General features: G+C 32.5%; 2 protein-coding genes across 3 annotated transcripts; both read left to right on the top strand.

Annotated features, from left to right (window-relative positions):
- The first annotated feature begins 1020 nt into the window (after nt 1–1020).
- Nucleotides 1021–3905, top strand: LOC144547464 (protein IQ-DOMAIN 6-like). 2 transcript variants are annotated; one of them, XM_078296118.1, is made up of 6 exons: nt 1309–1525; nt 1919–1936; nt 2072–2158; nt 2614–2832; nt 3214–3330; nt 3441–3905. In XM_078296118.1, the coding sequence occupies exons 1-6, from the start codon at nt 1454–1456 to the stop codon at nt 3888–3890; spliced, it is 963 nt and encodes a 320-aa protein (XP_078152244.1). In that variant the 5' UTR covers nt 1309–1453; the 3' UTR covers nt 3891–3905. The 2 variants fall into 2 exon arrangements, with proteins under 2 accessions (XP_078152243.1, XP_078152244.1); XM_078296117.1 differs by having other exon boundaries at nt 1021–1525; nt 1919–2158.
- Nucleotides 3906–10595: 6690 nt separating this feature from the next.
- LOG8 (Putative lysine decarboxylase family protein) lies at nt 10596–12635 on the top strand. Its single transcript, XM_078296052.1, has 7 exons — nt 10596–10946; nt 11053–11150; nt 11258–11288; nt 11386–11485; nt 11582–11652; nt 11915–12058; nt 12325–12635. Exons 1-7 carry the CDS (start codon nt 10830–10832, stop codon nt 12415–12417), a joined length of 654 nt encoding a protein of 217 aa, XP_078152178.1. The 5' UTR covers nt 10596–10829; the 3' UTR covers nt 12418–12635.
- The last annotated feature ends 3587 nt before the right edge of the window (nt 12636–16222 follow it).

The raw sequence follows: 16222 nt of genomic DNA, 5'->3' as shown, positions 1-16222 counted from the left end.
ACACCATAGTTCTACTCCATTTATTTTAGGGTACTAGATACATGGCTTTGCCCTTTTTAAATAAAGAAGTCCCTAGTTTCTAGTTTGAAAATCACAAGTGTTCAGTTAAATAAAATATTGCTCTTGATTAATTAGTTCTGCATGCCTCAGTTTTGTTAGCTTATCTGCAAATTATTTTTAATGAATTACTTTTGTGAAATTTCAAAATTATGTACCATAGATGAGTGTAGGACCATCGAAGATGATTTATGGGACCATCAAATAGAGAAATCTGTCTTTTCCTTTTGTTACTAACCTAACCATGATAATTTATTTTATTTTCTCTATTAAGGTTAACAAAACTTCATATATATTATTTACTACTTTTACTTTAAAATTTAGATTTTCTTTACGATGGTTCAAAATTGATATCATATTCCATTTCTTAGTATAAAAAAAATCAGTTTATTGTCCAAGTCATTTTCTTTGCTCTCTCTTATAATGAAAGTTTTTTTTTTTTGTTTCTAGTTTGTTTTAAATTTATTTGATTACAAATTAAGTGATATATGACAAAGTTTGATATTAAAGCGATGAAAAAAATATCGAATTTAAAAGTAGAAGAAGGACAATGACAAAAATAAACTTTAATCGAATTATTCTAAACATTTTTTAATTATTAAATTTCAGTGTATAATTAAATTATTAAGTGAAATCTGGGTTACGAAAGTATAATTTAAATATCTAATTTTTAGGATAAATTTAAAAAAAAAATCAATCAACAATTTTATCATTTTAACCGAATATAATATTAGAGGAAACAAATCTACACATCAATAAAAGAATATGTTATTTGAGAAATAATCTAGCAGAAATATAAAAGTTTATCATCTAAAAAATTAATTATTATTCTAAGTACAATAAAGTATTGGGTGAAATATCAGGAGTTAGGCAAGATACCCACGGAAAAGAAACAACCGGATCGTACTCCATCTCTTTTATTCTCCAGTTAGATCTCCGCCACGATACCCACAAAGAAAAAACAACCAGATCGTGCTCTATTTCGTCTTTTCATTCTCTCCTTTGATCACCAGTTAAGGGACGCATCCTTTTCCACCACCCCACTGTATCCTGTAACAGTTCGTGTCCAGTTTTATATTACTGGAGAAATCCTAAAAAGGTGGTTTTGTCGCTTTGGCGCTCTGGCTGGCGTAGTTTTCTTTCAAATTTCGAAACCTCGAAAGGACAAATCCTGGCGCCTCCTTGTTTTCGCTTAGAAGGCTAGATCCAAGATCGCATTTTTCTAACGAGTGGCGCATGATCTCTTTTCTTCAGTAAGTCCATTTTGTGGGTTCAATTTCTTCGCCGAGATTTCTATTCATTCCTTCGTCGAATTTTATGATCTCCATCCCAAATTTTCCTCTTTACATTATTTGACCAAAAAAGAACCGATTGAAAGAAGCGAATTTGAGTGGAGATGGGGGGATCCGGGAAGTGGATTAAATCGCTCATGAACCTGAAGAAATCTTCAGAAAGAGATAATTACCAGGTACCCCGTTCAATCACTTAATTTTTTTTTTCTAGTTTATCGATTTATCAAAAAAAAAAAAAATTCGTTCTAATTTATTTGTTGCATCTTAGAGATTAATCTAGAGACTTGATTTTTGCTATAAGTTTTCTGCTTACAACTTTTACTTAATTTCAAAAGGTCAGTAGTTGACTGGGAGCATTAAATTTGATAAAATTAGGTCTGGTTATTCTAGTTAAAGGACTTGGATACACACAGACACCCATATTGAAAAGATCAAGTTTTTCAAGCATAGAAACTTCAATCTAAAATTCCAAATAAGAAGTGTTTGCAAAAAACACAAGGTACTGGAAGGTTATAGAAGACGCTTCTGAAAGCAATAATATGAAGTTGGTTCAAATGTTTGTTTAACAGGAAAAATCAATTGATGCAAACAAGGGCAAGATATGGAAGCTGTGGCGAACCTCATCTGGGTCAAGAAGTGGGAGTCGCCGATCAGCATCAGAAGCTGCGTCAGAGACTTCATCAGTGACAGCTGCAGATCCATTGACTTCAGCTGTGGCTGCATTAGTGCGGGCCCCACCACGTGATTTTCATGCTATTAGGCAGGAGTGGGCAGCGGTTCGCATACAGAGTGCCTTTCGTGCATTCCTGGTAAAGTAAAATACACCTCGTATTTTATCATGCTTGCAACTAATGTCCAATGTTTCTTAAACTTGTGATAAGTTCCAAATATTTTGAGATGATAGGACCTATATTATTCAAACTCGTTTAATACATTTTGTAGTAGTCAGTAACAAAAAAGTTAGGATAATAGTTAATGCAGTCATCTGTTGGCTGATTCGACTAGGTTTGACTGTTAAGGTGCTATTTTATATGCAGATAACCCAACAATGATTAGTGTTAATCACCGCTCCAAAAGCAAATATTTGCTATTATTTGTAACACTAGAGAATTGGATTTTATGTATAATATTTTTTCGTTCTCATAAGATAAAGGTTCAAGTTGCTGAGATGCATACTCCTTAATTGAGGACATTGTTACAAATCTAAACATAATCTGAGGATAAATAACCAACTACAATATAATTGTTGTTAAACACTCGTCAGGCAAAGCGAGCATTGAAGGCATTGAAAGGAATTGTGAGAATTCAAGCTCTGGTGCGTGGCCGGCAAGTTAGAAAGCAATTGGCAGTTACACTCAAATGCATGCAAGCACTTGTCAGAGTTCAGGCCAAGGCGCGGGCCCAACGCATGGGGCTAATTTTTAATGAAGAGCCTCCACAGGAGATCAATTGTACCAATGATGATCCCATTAAATTAGCTGAGGTCAGCTCTCGGTATAGTACTATTTTATTTATTTCATAAAACTGAGTATATGAATAGAACACCTGCCTGAGGTTCTGATAAATAAAACACAATGTGAAAAAAAAAAAAGATGAGGGAGTGGAGTTTGATTTAGAATATCAAATTTGTTCTGACCGTGTAAATTGTCAGAAATCTATAAAATGTTATTGGATCATTTTGATAGAATGCCATGAGAACCACTCCCTGCTTTTTTTATATATAAAATATTCTAAATGCTCATGCTATATGTTTCATATTCATGTAAACACAATCCCAGTTGTTCCATGCAAATACAAATGAATAGAGACACTCCTGTGAAAGAACCTTGGTTTGTTAATATGATATTTTTGAAATATGTTTTAGGAAGGATGGTGTGATTGGCGAGGTAGTGTTGATGAAATAAAGGCTAAAATTCAAATGAGGCATGAAGCTGCTATCAAGAGAGAAAGGGCTTTGGCTTATGCTCGATCTTCTCAACTGGTAACTTTTCTATTTTTCAATTATTTGTTTCAAATAACATAATAATGTAAACAATCTTTCTTTTTCTTACTATACCAAGTGTTAAGTATTTAATTTTGTTTTATCTTTAGCAATGGCGGGCAGCTACACCTAATAGGAGGTTGAATTCCCTCAAGCAATGTAACTCAACTAGGCTGCAAGTGAGCCCCAACATGGTTCAGGTCACAAGAAACAATGTCTCCACCCGAGTTGCCGCAAAGCCACCTAATGCAATTCTATCTGCTTGCTCTTCTGACTTCCATTCTTTTGACGAGAGTTCCACTTCCACATCCTCTCTTTTCACGGCAACTCCAGTTGCAGGCAACTACATGAATTTGACCCAGTCAGCCAAGGCAAGAATGAGTGCCAGTAATTCTCAGAGAAAGGCTTTGTCTATTGTTGATTCACAGAGCAGTGGAGGGTCAGATTATCCAGTTACATGCAAGCGTGTAAGTCGACTTGCATTGAATGGAAGGAATATGTCTGGAAGCTTGGATAAAGAAAATTGCAGATTTGAAGAGAGGTTATCTCCATTTATTTAGTTTAGATTAAAAATTGGATAACTTTAGGAGGATGTTAAAAAAAAAAGAGGTAAAAAAAGTAGGAAATGTTTTGTTTGGCAGATTGTATGTACTATCTTTTTCTTTTTCATTTTTCTAATTTATTAGTATTTGTTTGTTGGCATCTGACTCCTGGTTAGATAAATGCTTGTGGTGAATCGATGAATAGAAGTAATGCAAAATTGCTCAAAAGAAAAAAAAAAACAGAGAATTTTTACTTGTCATTTCACTTATTGCACATTTGCACTGGGTTTTTCCGTTTAGTCGAAATGTCAAGGATTAGTGCGTGAAAATAAGAAAATAAATGGGAAAGTATGCTGCAAGTCCAATCTTTTGTCAGGATACCAAAGAAAAAGTGTGAGAGTTATAATTTTTAACATTGTATTTTGCATTCAGCACGCTTAGCTTATTCTTTTTGTCACAAGTTTTTAGTTGTTTAGAAAAACTTGTTTAGAATTTTTCTTTTTCACATTTTTGTTTTATTTTTGCAAATAGAATTTTCAGGATTGTGATTTTGGAGGATTCAAATCACTTGAAATCCCAGATGAATGAACAGTAACCCTGAAATTCTTAGAATTCTGAATCCAACCGTTGAACTATTTCGAGATGCGTGCACAGAAAAATCAGTTGTTCCGAGATTCGTGCACAGAAAAAGTTGAACGGTTGGATTCGGAATTCCAAGAATTTCAGCGGTACTGTTCATGCATTTGAATTTCAGCTGATTTGAATCCGATTTTGGAGGCTCGAATAAAGATATAGGATAATTTTACGGCCTTGATTTCTTACATGGAAAATTGTCAAATAAAAAAAAATTGAAACGAATGCACTGTATTATTTAGTATCGAATTTGGTCCAATTTAAAAAATCCCATAAATGTTTTCGACTGTTTAAATGATCAAATTTATGAACTGGACTAACATTTATGACATCTCTATTTTTATGAGGGAACCGCAACATATCTATCTATAGTGGCAAAAAGGGGAAAAGCAATGCTATCAATAGACTTCAGCCTTTCAGTTTCAAAGCTGCTTTCACAGCAAAGCACTCCAGCCAGCAGTCTCTTTATTGTTACCTGCCATGCCATCTCACTCCTGTTTTGCGTCTCTCACAAATAAATAAATAATGTCGTATAAAAATTTATATACTGAAAGCAATTACAAGAATTGTATACGCTGTTGCTCTACATAATTAGGTGTAACGTTGTTATTAGGGACTGAAACTAATGATCTAGTAAAAAAAAGTAGGCCTTGTTATTTGTTCTTAGATTTGTTAACATTTACGGCAGTTATTTCCGTGGTATAGTTGTTATGTCTACCTATACCTTGGAATTTGTGTCATGTGTATTATTACATAGATATTGTTACGTAGAATGACATGATTCGGACTGGTTTTTTAATCTGGTACGAAATTAAATTCGAATTTAAATAGACATAATTGAATTTGAATTTACACCAGATTGAACCGGCCGGCTTTTAGCCCAGCTCGGACCGCCTTTTATTCTTTTTTATTTTTCCACTTGTATTTAATTATTTATGTATGCTGACTGCTGAGCACAACAATTTAGAGTTTTCTTTCTTTTTGTCCTTTTTTTTTTTTTTTTTTTTTTGTCGGTTGATGACCCCTTGTATTTCTTCTCCATGTTTTTATTATATTTTTTATTTCATATTGTGGGTTTACAGTTTGACCAGTTGTGGATATATATACCCTCAATCTGAGTAGATTTATTGCTGATAAATTTTAATTATGCTGTCAGTACATCAAAGTCCCTACTAAGCCGACATTTTTATTTATATCCATTTTTTTAATATATTTTACCACAAATAACTAAAGTTTTGAACTTTTTATAAAAATGCCCAAACCGCAAGAATTTTTTGCAGTTTGGATTTTTTTTTTTGGCACTATAAAAACCCCGTTGCACTATATCTCTTTGAATTTAAAAAAAAAATAATTATCGTGTTAAGGATATATATTGAACAATCATAGATAATTTTAATGATCTTTGAATAATAAATGAAACCGTAATCATTAAAAAAAAATAAGCAAACACACACAATAAATAGTAAATGCATTTTAAAATAATTATATGGATAATTCTTAAATAATCTCTTAGGCTTTTGAAAAAACTAATACCGGTCGTTGTATGTCTACCGTTGATAGAAAACTTAAACTGAATTTTTTAGACATTAAACGACGTTTTTTTCCAATTCTGATTCCTTCGGGTGCCCAGGGGTTCCCTCTAGAGCAAAATATGGATCCATCTCGTCCCCCCCTTTCCGAATTGTGGTTATACGCATAAATTCAACTTTTCTAGCCAAAGTTATGGTTGTTTAAAGCTTTTTTTTTTTAAAACAATGTTTCTGTGCAAAAACACCGATAACGCACTGATGCTTTATGTCCGGCTTAACGATGGCAGAAATGCATTGATGTTTCATTGCCAAAACATCGATGACGCACTCATGCTCTCTAAACAATCATAACTTTATTATTGCCAAATCATCGATGATATCAAAACATCGATAACGCACTCATACATATTGGCCATAACCGGTATTAGTTTTTTTCAAAAGCCTAAGAGATTATTCAATAATTATCCATATAATTATTTTAAAATGCATTTACTATTTATTGTGTGTTTTCTTCTTTTTTTTAATAGATTACGATTTCATTTATATTCAAAGATCATTACAATTATATATAATTGTTCGATATGTCCTTAACACGATAATATATTTTTTTTTTAATTCAAAGAGATATAGTGCAAAAAAAAAAATTCCAAACCGCAAATTTTTTTTTGCGATTTGAGTATTTTTATAAAAAGTTCAAAACTTTGATTATTTTTGGTAAAATATTTTAAAAAAACGAATATAAATAAAAATGTCGGCCTACTAAGTAGTACCTAGTCAAATGTGTTATTTTCCATTTATATTCAGATGTCCTCTTCACCATACATAGAGTGAGTCTATGGTACTATGCATATCACGGGTTGTTACCGTGCTACGGTTCTATATTCGAGTTTTCAAATTCTAACGGTTGATCTGAACCGTTAATCTTGTTCTCCATATTAATATGTGTTTGGAGACCAAATTTTATATTTTTTGAAATTTTTTTACTATTTTTTTAGATATTTAGAAAATCACTTGATCTGAAAATTCTGGACCATCCAAAAACAGTGATTTTTAATAAATCTAAAAAAATAGTAAAAAAATTTTAAAAAATGTAAAATTTGGTTTCCAAACACATATTAATATGGAGAACAAGATGAACGGTTCGGATCGACCGTTAGAATTTGAAAACTCAAATATAGAGCCGTAGCACGGTGCCAAATCGTAATATGCATAGTACCATAGACTCACTCCCATGCATATACTTAATTTTACTCAGATTTGATGCAGATTCAGTAAACTTGTACGTCATATATAACACCGACAAAGATATGCTATTATTTTATGTTGTCAAATATCAATTTGATTTGTATCGAATTCATATTTAATTAATAGTTACCGAAATAAAATTGACGCTCATATCGCTCTTATTTATGAGCAATCCTGCAACAAAATTGTTTTAAGCAATTCTTGGCACGTCTTAACAAACAAATTAATTATACAATGACTAGATTGAAATAATTCAAGTTGAAAGCACTTTCAGTGTTGGAAAATATATGTTACGGAATTCATGCGCTACTTGACCCTGTTTTATCTAGACAACTTCTAAACAAATATAATTATAAACATGACAAATATTATTCATATATTTATAAAATATAATGAAAATTTATATATGTTTTATGTACGTCAAATAAATTAAAATTAGCAAAATAAATATTATTAAGTGGTTCCTCTATATAATATATGAAAAGTTTTTTTTTACAACAATAAATATGAAAAAGTGAATAGTTAGGCCCGCAACGCAATTGGGTCCGGATCCCCTAAAGTAACCCAATTTTGGATTTTGAATCGGGATTGTCCAATTCGAATTCTTCGTTCGGGATTGCTTCGAGATTCAAACTTATCTCTCGAGATACGTGCACTTCACTTCGGATAGATTATCATAGATTCAAATAGGACAGTCCAGATTTGAAAACCAATATTTAAATTACTTGACTGGATCTGAACTCAACGCAATTGACCTGCTAGTTGGGAATATGATAATTGATAACCAAAAAATAATAAAAAATAAGGGGAATTTCATGTATACCCCGTCAAAACCTTGATATTACATATTTCTCTCTCTAAAATTCATAATATCTTATTTACTCTTCTAGATTTTAAAAAACTCACAAAATTTACCTTATTTATTAACCTTTCTATTCAAGCTCATTTTAAATTTATAAAATACTCATTTTACTATTTTTTAAATAAAAATATGCAGCATGTGTAAGAAAATATTGTCTTCTAACTAATCGATTTTCTAGGACAAATAGTTTACTTCTCAACTTGTGAGGCATACACAGTGACATTTAGACATATGTTTGTGTGTGAGTCATAAGTAAAAAAATAAATTATTTGCTCTCAATACCGATCAATTAGAAAGGTAAATATTTTTGTTAAACATGTTACATATTTTTTATTTTGTAATAGAGTGTAAAATGAGTACATTAAAAATTTGCAATGAGTTTTAATAGAAAAATCAATAAATTGATTAAATTGTGAGTTTTTGAAATTTATAAGGGTAAATATGATATTATGATTAAAGGTTCTTAGACTGGGGCCACAAATATATATATGGCGACCTCCAGCCTCTAGTCTTTGGGGCCGCATAACGGTTTGGCGGCCTGAGTATTTCTCAAATTCTTTAGAATCTAAGGTGATTTGGTTTTTTTTTTTTTTAATTAGGGTATAAATAAAAATTTCGGACATTCATGCTCCTGAGATGTAATGATTTATTTATCATTTGAGTCTCATAATTTTTATACTTGTACAAAAAAAATACAAAAACATAGGCTAAAAAAATAATACTAGGTTATGTACATAAATCATACTAGGTTCTGTAAAATTTATGCCGGTTAAAACGGACAGTGCATATTCCTTATTAGCACTTATTTAACACTGTAGGTTACTCTATTATTTCTGAATCCAATGTGTTACGGTCTCTTTTGTTTATATTAGCAACAGTACATAAGAAATTAATGGAGCAATATGAATAATGTGTTGTGAGTCAGATCTTTGAAATATCAGATATAAGATGTGAGGCATTTGAATTCTCTTTATGTATACACTAGTAGCTAAACACTTAATTTACAAACGTTAAAATTTAATGAAGTTCTAATTTAATATGGGAATGAAAATTTCAATTTGTCAAAATCAAAGTTATTTAATCTATAGAAAATTTGTGAATGTAGGTGTTCGGCAAATACATGAGAAATTGTTAGGATGTTTGTTTGTTTTTCTTTTTATAGAAGATGTAATAATAATATTAAACTATATTAAGTGTATTAATACTAATCACTGATTATGATCAATAAAATTGTATATATCATATTCTAAAAAAGTTTAAAGGAGTGAATTGACTATACGATGCAGTGCAATTTGATTAATTATTTTTAGTTATGATTATGATTAATACTAATCATTGATTATGATTAATTATTTTTAGTTTCGTGATTGATAAATTATTATTGTAACGTTGAAATGCAATTTGAAGTTATTATTAGTTTTGTGTTTCATTTTTTGTATCTATGAATTTTAAACTATTTTTGCTTAATTACAATTTAATTATAGAATTAAGTCATTTTGTTGATGATATCATGTAATAAAACAGCTCCGTATATTAATATTTGAAGTTATGGATTTTTTTTTTTAAACCTACGCGAGTTGATGTTATGCATTTAATTGGATCAAATTATTGCGCTTAGTGACTTTGGTCAAAATGATCGAAGCAACTCTGCCAAATGGAAAAAAAAAACGGAGCTTAGATCAAATTTATTTTTTTACCGTGCATACTCACAGTCAAAAGGAAATTGAAGAGCTATTTGAGAATTTAATTGGATAAAAAATCTTGATGCCGAACATGACTGAGTCTATGGTACTATGCATATCACGGGTTGTTACCGTGCTACGGCTCTATATTTGAGTTTTCAAATCCTAACGGTCGATCCGAACCGTTCATCTTGTTCTCCATATTAATATGTGTTTGGAGACCAAATTTTATATTTTTTGAAAAAAATTTACTATTTTTTTAGATATTTAGAAAATCACTTGATCTGAAAATTCTGGACCATCCAAAAACAGTGACTTTCAATAAATCTATAAAAATAGTAAAAAAATTTCAAAAAATATAAAATTTGGTCTCCAAACACATATTAATATGGAGAACAAGATGAACGGTTCGGATCGACCATTGAGATTTAAAAACTCGAATATAGAGCCGTAACACGGTAACAAATCATAATATGCATAGTACCATAGACTCAAAATACCAAATTGTTACTTGTACTTCAAAAAACCAACTCATCTGCCGAACAGTTCCTAATAGTGTAATACGGGACCATATATTCAACCATGATTATTAAATCCAATGCATCTTACACGGCGCTGATAGTGCTTGTAATTATGCGAATAAAAACGATGAACCCCACCTATGAAGTGCTAATGGCCACCTTAATCAAAACCAAATTTAATAAATTAAAGATCAAAGAGTGCGTGAATGAGTTCTCTACTATCCTCCGATGGCATTTCCATTTGTAGCTTTTTTTTTTAATTGATTCGTTCCAATCTTACAGAGAAAGGACCTAAAAATAATATTTACTGTTTTCCAGGGTAACGCTGAGAGAGAGAGATTTGGTTTGGTTATTTATAGCCATGGGGTTGCCATCTGATTGTCTATTGTCTTGGTAGAAAAAGGTAAGAAGAGGAGGAGAGTTCGTTTTGTACTTCCCCTCTTTGAACCAAATCAAGTGCAAAGAGAGCGATTTTTGCGAGAAAGATGGCATCCGATGGTGTTCAATCTGGCAAGTTTAGAACGATTTGTGTGTTTTGTGGAAGCAACCCGGGTTTTCGCAAGGTCTTTAGCGACGCTGCTCTCGAACTCGGCCATGAAATGGTGTGTGCTTCTTAACCCCTTCTCTTTTCTGGGTTTTAGAAAATCAATTCAAGAATTGGATTTTGTTGAAGATATCATTCTGTCTGATTTGAATGGATCCGTGTAGGTGAAGAGAAGGATTAATTTGGTTTATGGAGGAGGAAGTGTGGGATTGATGGGATTGATTTCTCAAACAGTTCATGAAGGCGGTTGCGATGTTCTTGGGTTGCTCCTTTTACTTGAATTTTGTTTTATTAATCTTCTTTTATTAACTTAAAATAAAATGTGATATCAATCCTTATGATTATGCTGTTAAATTGATTTCTATGCAGGGTCATACCAAAAGCTCTCATGCCAATTGAGGTATTTTGATTTATAGGGTTTTAATTCGTCTCTGATTTATCTGCTTCAAAGGAAATTATATAGTTTTTTTCCCACATTTTTCAATTTGATGTGAAAGATATCAGGTGAGAGTGTTGGGGAAGTGAAAGTTGTTGCAGATATGCACGTAAGAAAAGCTGAAATGGCTCGTGGAGCCGACGCTTTTATTGCCCTTCCCGGTAATTTTATTTCGATTGTATCCTTTTTAGATTTTACAATAGTTGTGAAAAGTAAAATTATGAAATGATAGATATGCAAATTTCTAATTTTATTAGGAGGTTATGGGACAATGGAGGAGTTATTGGAGATGATTACTTGGGCTCAACTTGGTATTCATGATAAGCCTGTGAGTTCTCCTCTCCTATCCTTTTTTTTTTTCTTCTTATTTTCATTTTTTAATGTGTTTTGTTGAACTCCCATGGGATGAGAGAAACAATTTTGAAGTGCCAGAGTTGGAGAAGTCAAAGTTCGGGGGGAGGGGGGGTTGCGAAAATATTTTCTCTGGATAATTATTGTTGTAATTTTTAATCATCTGGTAGGTTACTACATTTGGAAGGTTCTAAAACACATTATTGGCACTGATATTATTTTATTATTATTATCTTCAGGTGGGCTTGCTAAATGTAGATGGATACTACAACACGCTGTTGGCACTATTTGATAATGGTGTGACAGAGGGTTTTATAAAACCGGCATATCGGCACATTATTGTTTCGGCCCCTAATGCTGAGGAATTATTAACCAAAATGGAGGTTAGTTTACATTTTTTATTTTCCAACATGTTTGAGTGCTTAGGTCAGTTGATACCAAATCCATGATTGTTAGTTAATACAGTTTTTTTTTAAACAAGTTGTGGCATCTTGGACCGGGTATTCTGTCACCATTGATTGCATGCTTGTGATGTTTATGTAGATATTTTTTTCAATGTTAATTTTAATTAGGACCCACTGTACTAAATGTTGAATGTACAACTTGACTATGTTATAATGTAAATGTCTTGTCAATGTGAAAATTTTAGGAGTACACAGCATCACATAAGGAAGTGGCATCGCGTAGCAGTTGGGAGACATCACGCCTAGGCTTCCCGGATGCACCTTCCAGTTTTTCATGATTTCCTTTTAAAATTCATTTCTAACTGTCATATTTCTTTTTCTTTTTCTTTTTCTCTCTCTTTTTTTAATCCCTTCCAAAGAGAGAAAAGGTCTCTCTTAATGCATGATTTGCTTTCTTGACGTTGTTTCACAAGTGAAATGTTTCTATGTACTATGATTTTGTCATAAGTGAAACATGTTTATAATTATTGGCACCAATAGAAGGTGAGTTTATCAATATTTCGGTGTCTTGATTGTGCAATACACGAACCACTCTGAAAATGTTATTGATAAGGGCAGTATATTGCTAGTTAACGACAAAACTGGGATGCATTAATACTTTGAAGATCATGAAACAGAGAACCAGCTTTTAAAATGCCAATGATGCTTGTCTGAATCTGAGGCAGCATTTTGATAAAAGAAAACCAGCATTTTAAAAATACCAAAACTGGGATGCCAATCATGCTTACGAGGACTAAATTTTATTAAAAAAAGAAAAGGGAAAATAAAAACGAAAAGCTTGACATTCTGACCGTGCAAAAAAAAAGTGTATCTACATGTTGGAAATTTGGATGTGCAACTGCTTCAAAGATGTACATCAGGACATTCTTAGGCAGCATTTTGATGTGTTACTGCAAAAATAACATGACACTCCAAAACAGCCTATCATTGCTTATGGAATGCGGATTTGAATTTAGATCAGGACCGTTTGATCCGCTTTGGCACAAATATTAAAGAGCCCCATGCATTCCACCTTGGACCATATTGGCCCGGATTCTGATCGGACTGTCTGGATCTAAACTCAAAATTTAAGTTACCTCAGATTATATGAATTCGTTGCTTATGAGGGTTAAAATGTAAAAGGCATGACATTATGACAGATGCATGAAAGGATCCTTAAAGAAAATTAATGCAATTACAAGGTTGTGTCCTTCAGTCCTTGGGATTTAAACTGTCCCAACCCCTCCCAAAATTATCTCTTTAGGTCCAGATTTCGTTCCGAGGTTTTCAAGGATTGTACCCAAAAACACTTGACCGAGAACAGTATCTCGGTTAAATACTGTGAAAAACTGGTAGAACTCTTGGTTTTTTCGTATGCCCGTGGGCCATGGTCCGATACTCTGGATGAGAAATTTCACATGCAAGATACGCAGAAATTGTCATGGGAACTGGTACAGGTCTATACTGTCCAGGATCACAAACAGAAAAGAGGCTCAAAACTGGTACAAGTTGGTACAGCCACAAACAGAGAGTTTTGACACTGGTACAAGTTGGTACAGATAAGAGTAAGAATAGAAAGAGAAGATATGCCTGGGGGAAGCAGCCAAAGGAGGTGTACTGTCAACTAGGTCTCTGGTATACTCCAGACTGGTACACGGGGAGCAGTGACAAAAAAAAAAAAAAAAAAAACAGAGAGTGTGTGCAAGGGGGGGTATTGCACAAGGTGTTAATTGCTGAATGAGATAGGATAGGTTGAGAAGTTGAGAATTGTATAGTAACTCTGCAGGGAGATGTAATTCAATTGTGTTGATGGATGTGTTGTGATGTGATGAGAAAAATGGGGTAAACAAGGAATAATAAGAGAAACATGTAAGATTGGGATAGGTAATAAATAGATCAGGTAAAGGTTTCAGGGCGTAAAATTAAATAAAAAAATAAACTAAAAACTGGTTTCAATTAATGAGAAGCATGGTGTACACTGTACAGGGTAAGTCAGGGTATCACTTATTCAAACAAAAATAGTAAAGTAAATAAAATTAAATTAATAGTTGGTGAGTCTAATTATTATAGGACCGCTTTTGTACAGTGCATTTATTGGGAGTCCAGCAAACCCATGATACAGAAAACTTACAGGAGAAATATAATTATAAACAGTATGCATGAATCTAGTTATTAACTGGCCAATACCAATTTATCCTGGCATGATATACACGATTCGACCAGAACTTTGGATTCATTGTATATCCTCCACCAACCCTTTTCGTTTTAGGTATCTTTCAAAAGACATATTTTATGAACCTATCAGATTGACAAACAGAGAAGTCAAATTTTCATTTGCTTTGGCATAGCCACGTAGCCGTTGTCACCTATCGGAATGCATTAAAAATATTGAGCTGACACTAATAATGCAACTATGCAAGTGTGCATAAAGAAATTGCTTATGAGTTTGGTTTATGTTACATGTGTTTGCAGCTTCGAATGCACATGATTTATATTTGAATAAAAGAAAATTCTTGTTATTTATTTTAGAGATCACCTAAATCTTACTGGGTTGGAACAAAATATATATTACTTGTTTTTTTTTTTAAAGAGAGCATTCCGACATCTATTTTTTAAATATTATTTTTCAGGAATTCATTCTGTCTTTTTCCAAAAAGAGACGACCAATCACCGTATGTATAAAGCATACGAAATATATTTCTACCCGTATTGAAAGTTTTATGTATTTATAGATTTAACTTATTGCGTTGCTACGTACTATGGAGAGCTGTGATTCCTGTTCGGCTGTACAAATTTATCTGGGGATTATGTGAGTTTGAGTTTGGTGGGCTGAAATTTTCAACTGAGTGTTCGGCAGTCAATTTTATGATATGTTCGGCTGTTAAATGGAAACGAAAATGAACTTGAATTCGGATTTAATTTGAATGACCGAAACACAGTGTGTGTGAAAAAAAGAGTGAATTTTTTTTCCACAAAAACAGTTGCGTGCGGAAGCTTCTAATTGTCCACAACTAGTTGTCCACTGTTTGTTCACAAAAAATTGTCATTTGATTTGCACGAATCCTGTAAAATTCCAATTATATACTGTAATCTCATATAACGAATCATATACAAAATGCACTTTAAAATTATAACATCTAGCGGGACCACTTTGTGTACTTGCAACTTACATAACTTGCCAAACTAACTATACTTGCTGCAGGACCACTTGGTATTCTTCTCTAACTTATAGTTAATGACAATTTTAAAACCTTCTAGAAAATTTTAAAACTAAATCACTTCTCAAACTTACAGTTTTTTCAAAATAGCCCTGATCTCGCACTAGCAACTAGGGATACAAAAAGGTGACTGTCCGATCGGAAAGCTCCAGAGGTCGTGTTGGATCTGAACCGCACGGACTCGTTATCCATCCACCATTGAGAGCGGGTAGGGGTGAGTAAATTGCTCATAACTCATGACTCATTCGTAACTCGCTCGTTAACTTAATGAGCCAAGAATGAGGATACCCCCAACTCACTCATAACTCGCTCATTAAGAACTGAGTTACATGAAATCATGCCACGTCAAATTCCTTGAAACCCAAATAAATGCTTGTTGCTTGCGAATGTGATTTGTCAAGTGTTAATAGTATATTTCTAGTTTGTATACACTTATTTTCTGATTTTGCTAGCATTTGCAAGCTAACAAATGACAAAAAGATACAATATGGTTTAACATTACTAAAATTTATTTGTTTTGTTAATTCAAGACTGACTAAACTTCTAGTTAATTTATTTTGTTTAACAGTAAATTTCTATTATTATTGAAGATGCATTTTTATTATTGTTTTGATAATGCAAATTTGTAGGTATGTGACAAGAAGATAGCTATGAGTATGTGACATGTAGGGTCATGAGAACCGATAAGAAGACAACTATTTAATTTTGTTAAATTTGTTTATGGATAATTTTTTTTTAAATTATGTACTGTTTAATTAGGTTGGATTATGACAATTTGTTAAATTTCATAAATGAAAATGAGTTTTTGAATGATGTATCTTAAACAAAAAACTTGAAATAAAATTCAAATTGCCTACAAACTTGATTTTTTAACGAGCCGCTTAAT

Source organism: Carex rostrata, chromosome 31 (assembly GCF_964058835.1).
Source record: "Carex rostrata chromosome 31, lpCarRost1.2, whole genome shotgun sequence".
In the NCBI taxonomy this organism is placed as follows: Eukaryota; Viridiplantae; Streptophyta; class Magnoliopsida; order Poales; family Cyperaceae; genus Carex; species Carex rostrata.
The sequence above is the reverse complement of the archived record's forward strand: the minus strand, read 5'-3'. Positions and strand labels throughout refer to the sequence as shown.

Coding starts and splice junctions, on each gene's coding strand:
- LOG8 (XM_078296052.1), top strand. CDS start 10,830: ATGGCATCCGATGGTGTTCAATCTGGCAAGTTTAGAACGATTTGTGTG. Junction 10,947..11,052: donor TCGAACTCGGCCATGAAATG/GTGTGTGCTTCT, acceptor GGATCCGTGTAG/GTGAAGAGAAGGATTAATTT. Junction 12,059..12,324: donor AATTATTAACCAAAATGGAG/GTTAGTTTACAT, acceptor TGAAAATTTTAG/GAGTACACAGCATCACATAA.
- LOC144547464 (XM_078296117.1), top strand. CDS start 1,454: ATGGGGGGATCCGGGAAGTGGATTAAATCGCTCATGAACCTGAAGAAA. Junction 1,526..1,918: donor CAGAAAGAGATAATTACCAG/GTACCCCGTTCA, acceptor TTTGTTTAACAG/GAAAAATCAATTGATGCAAA. Junction 3,331..3,440: donor ATGCTCGATCTTCTCAACTG/GTAACTTTTCTA, acceptor TTTTATCTTTAG/CAATGGCGGGCAGCTACACC.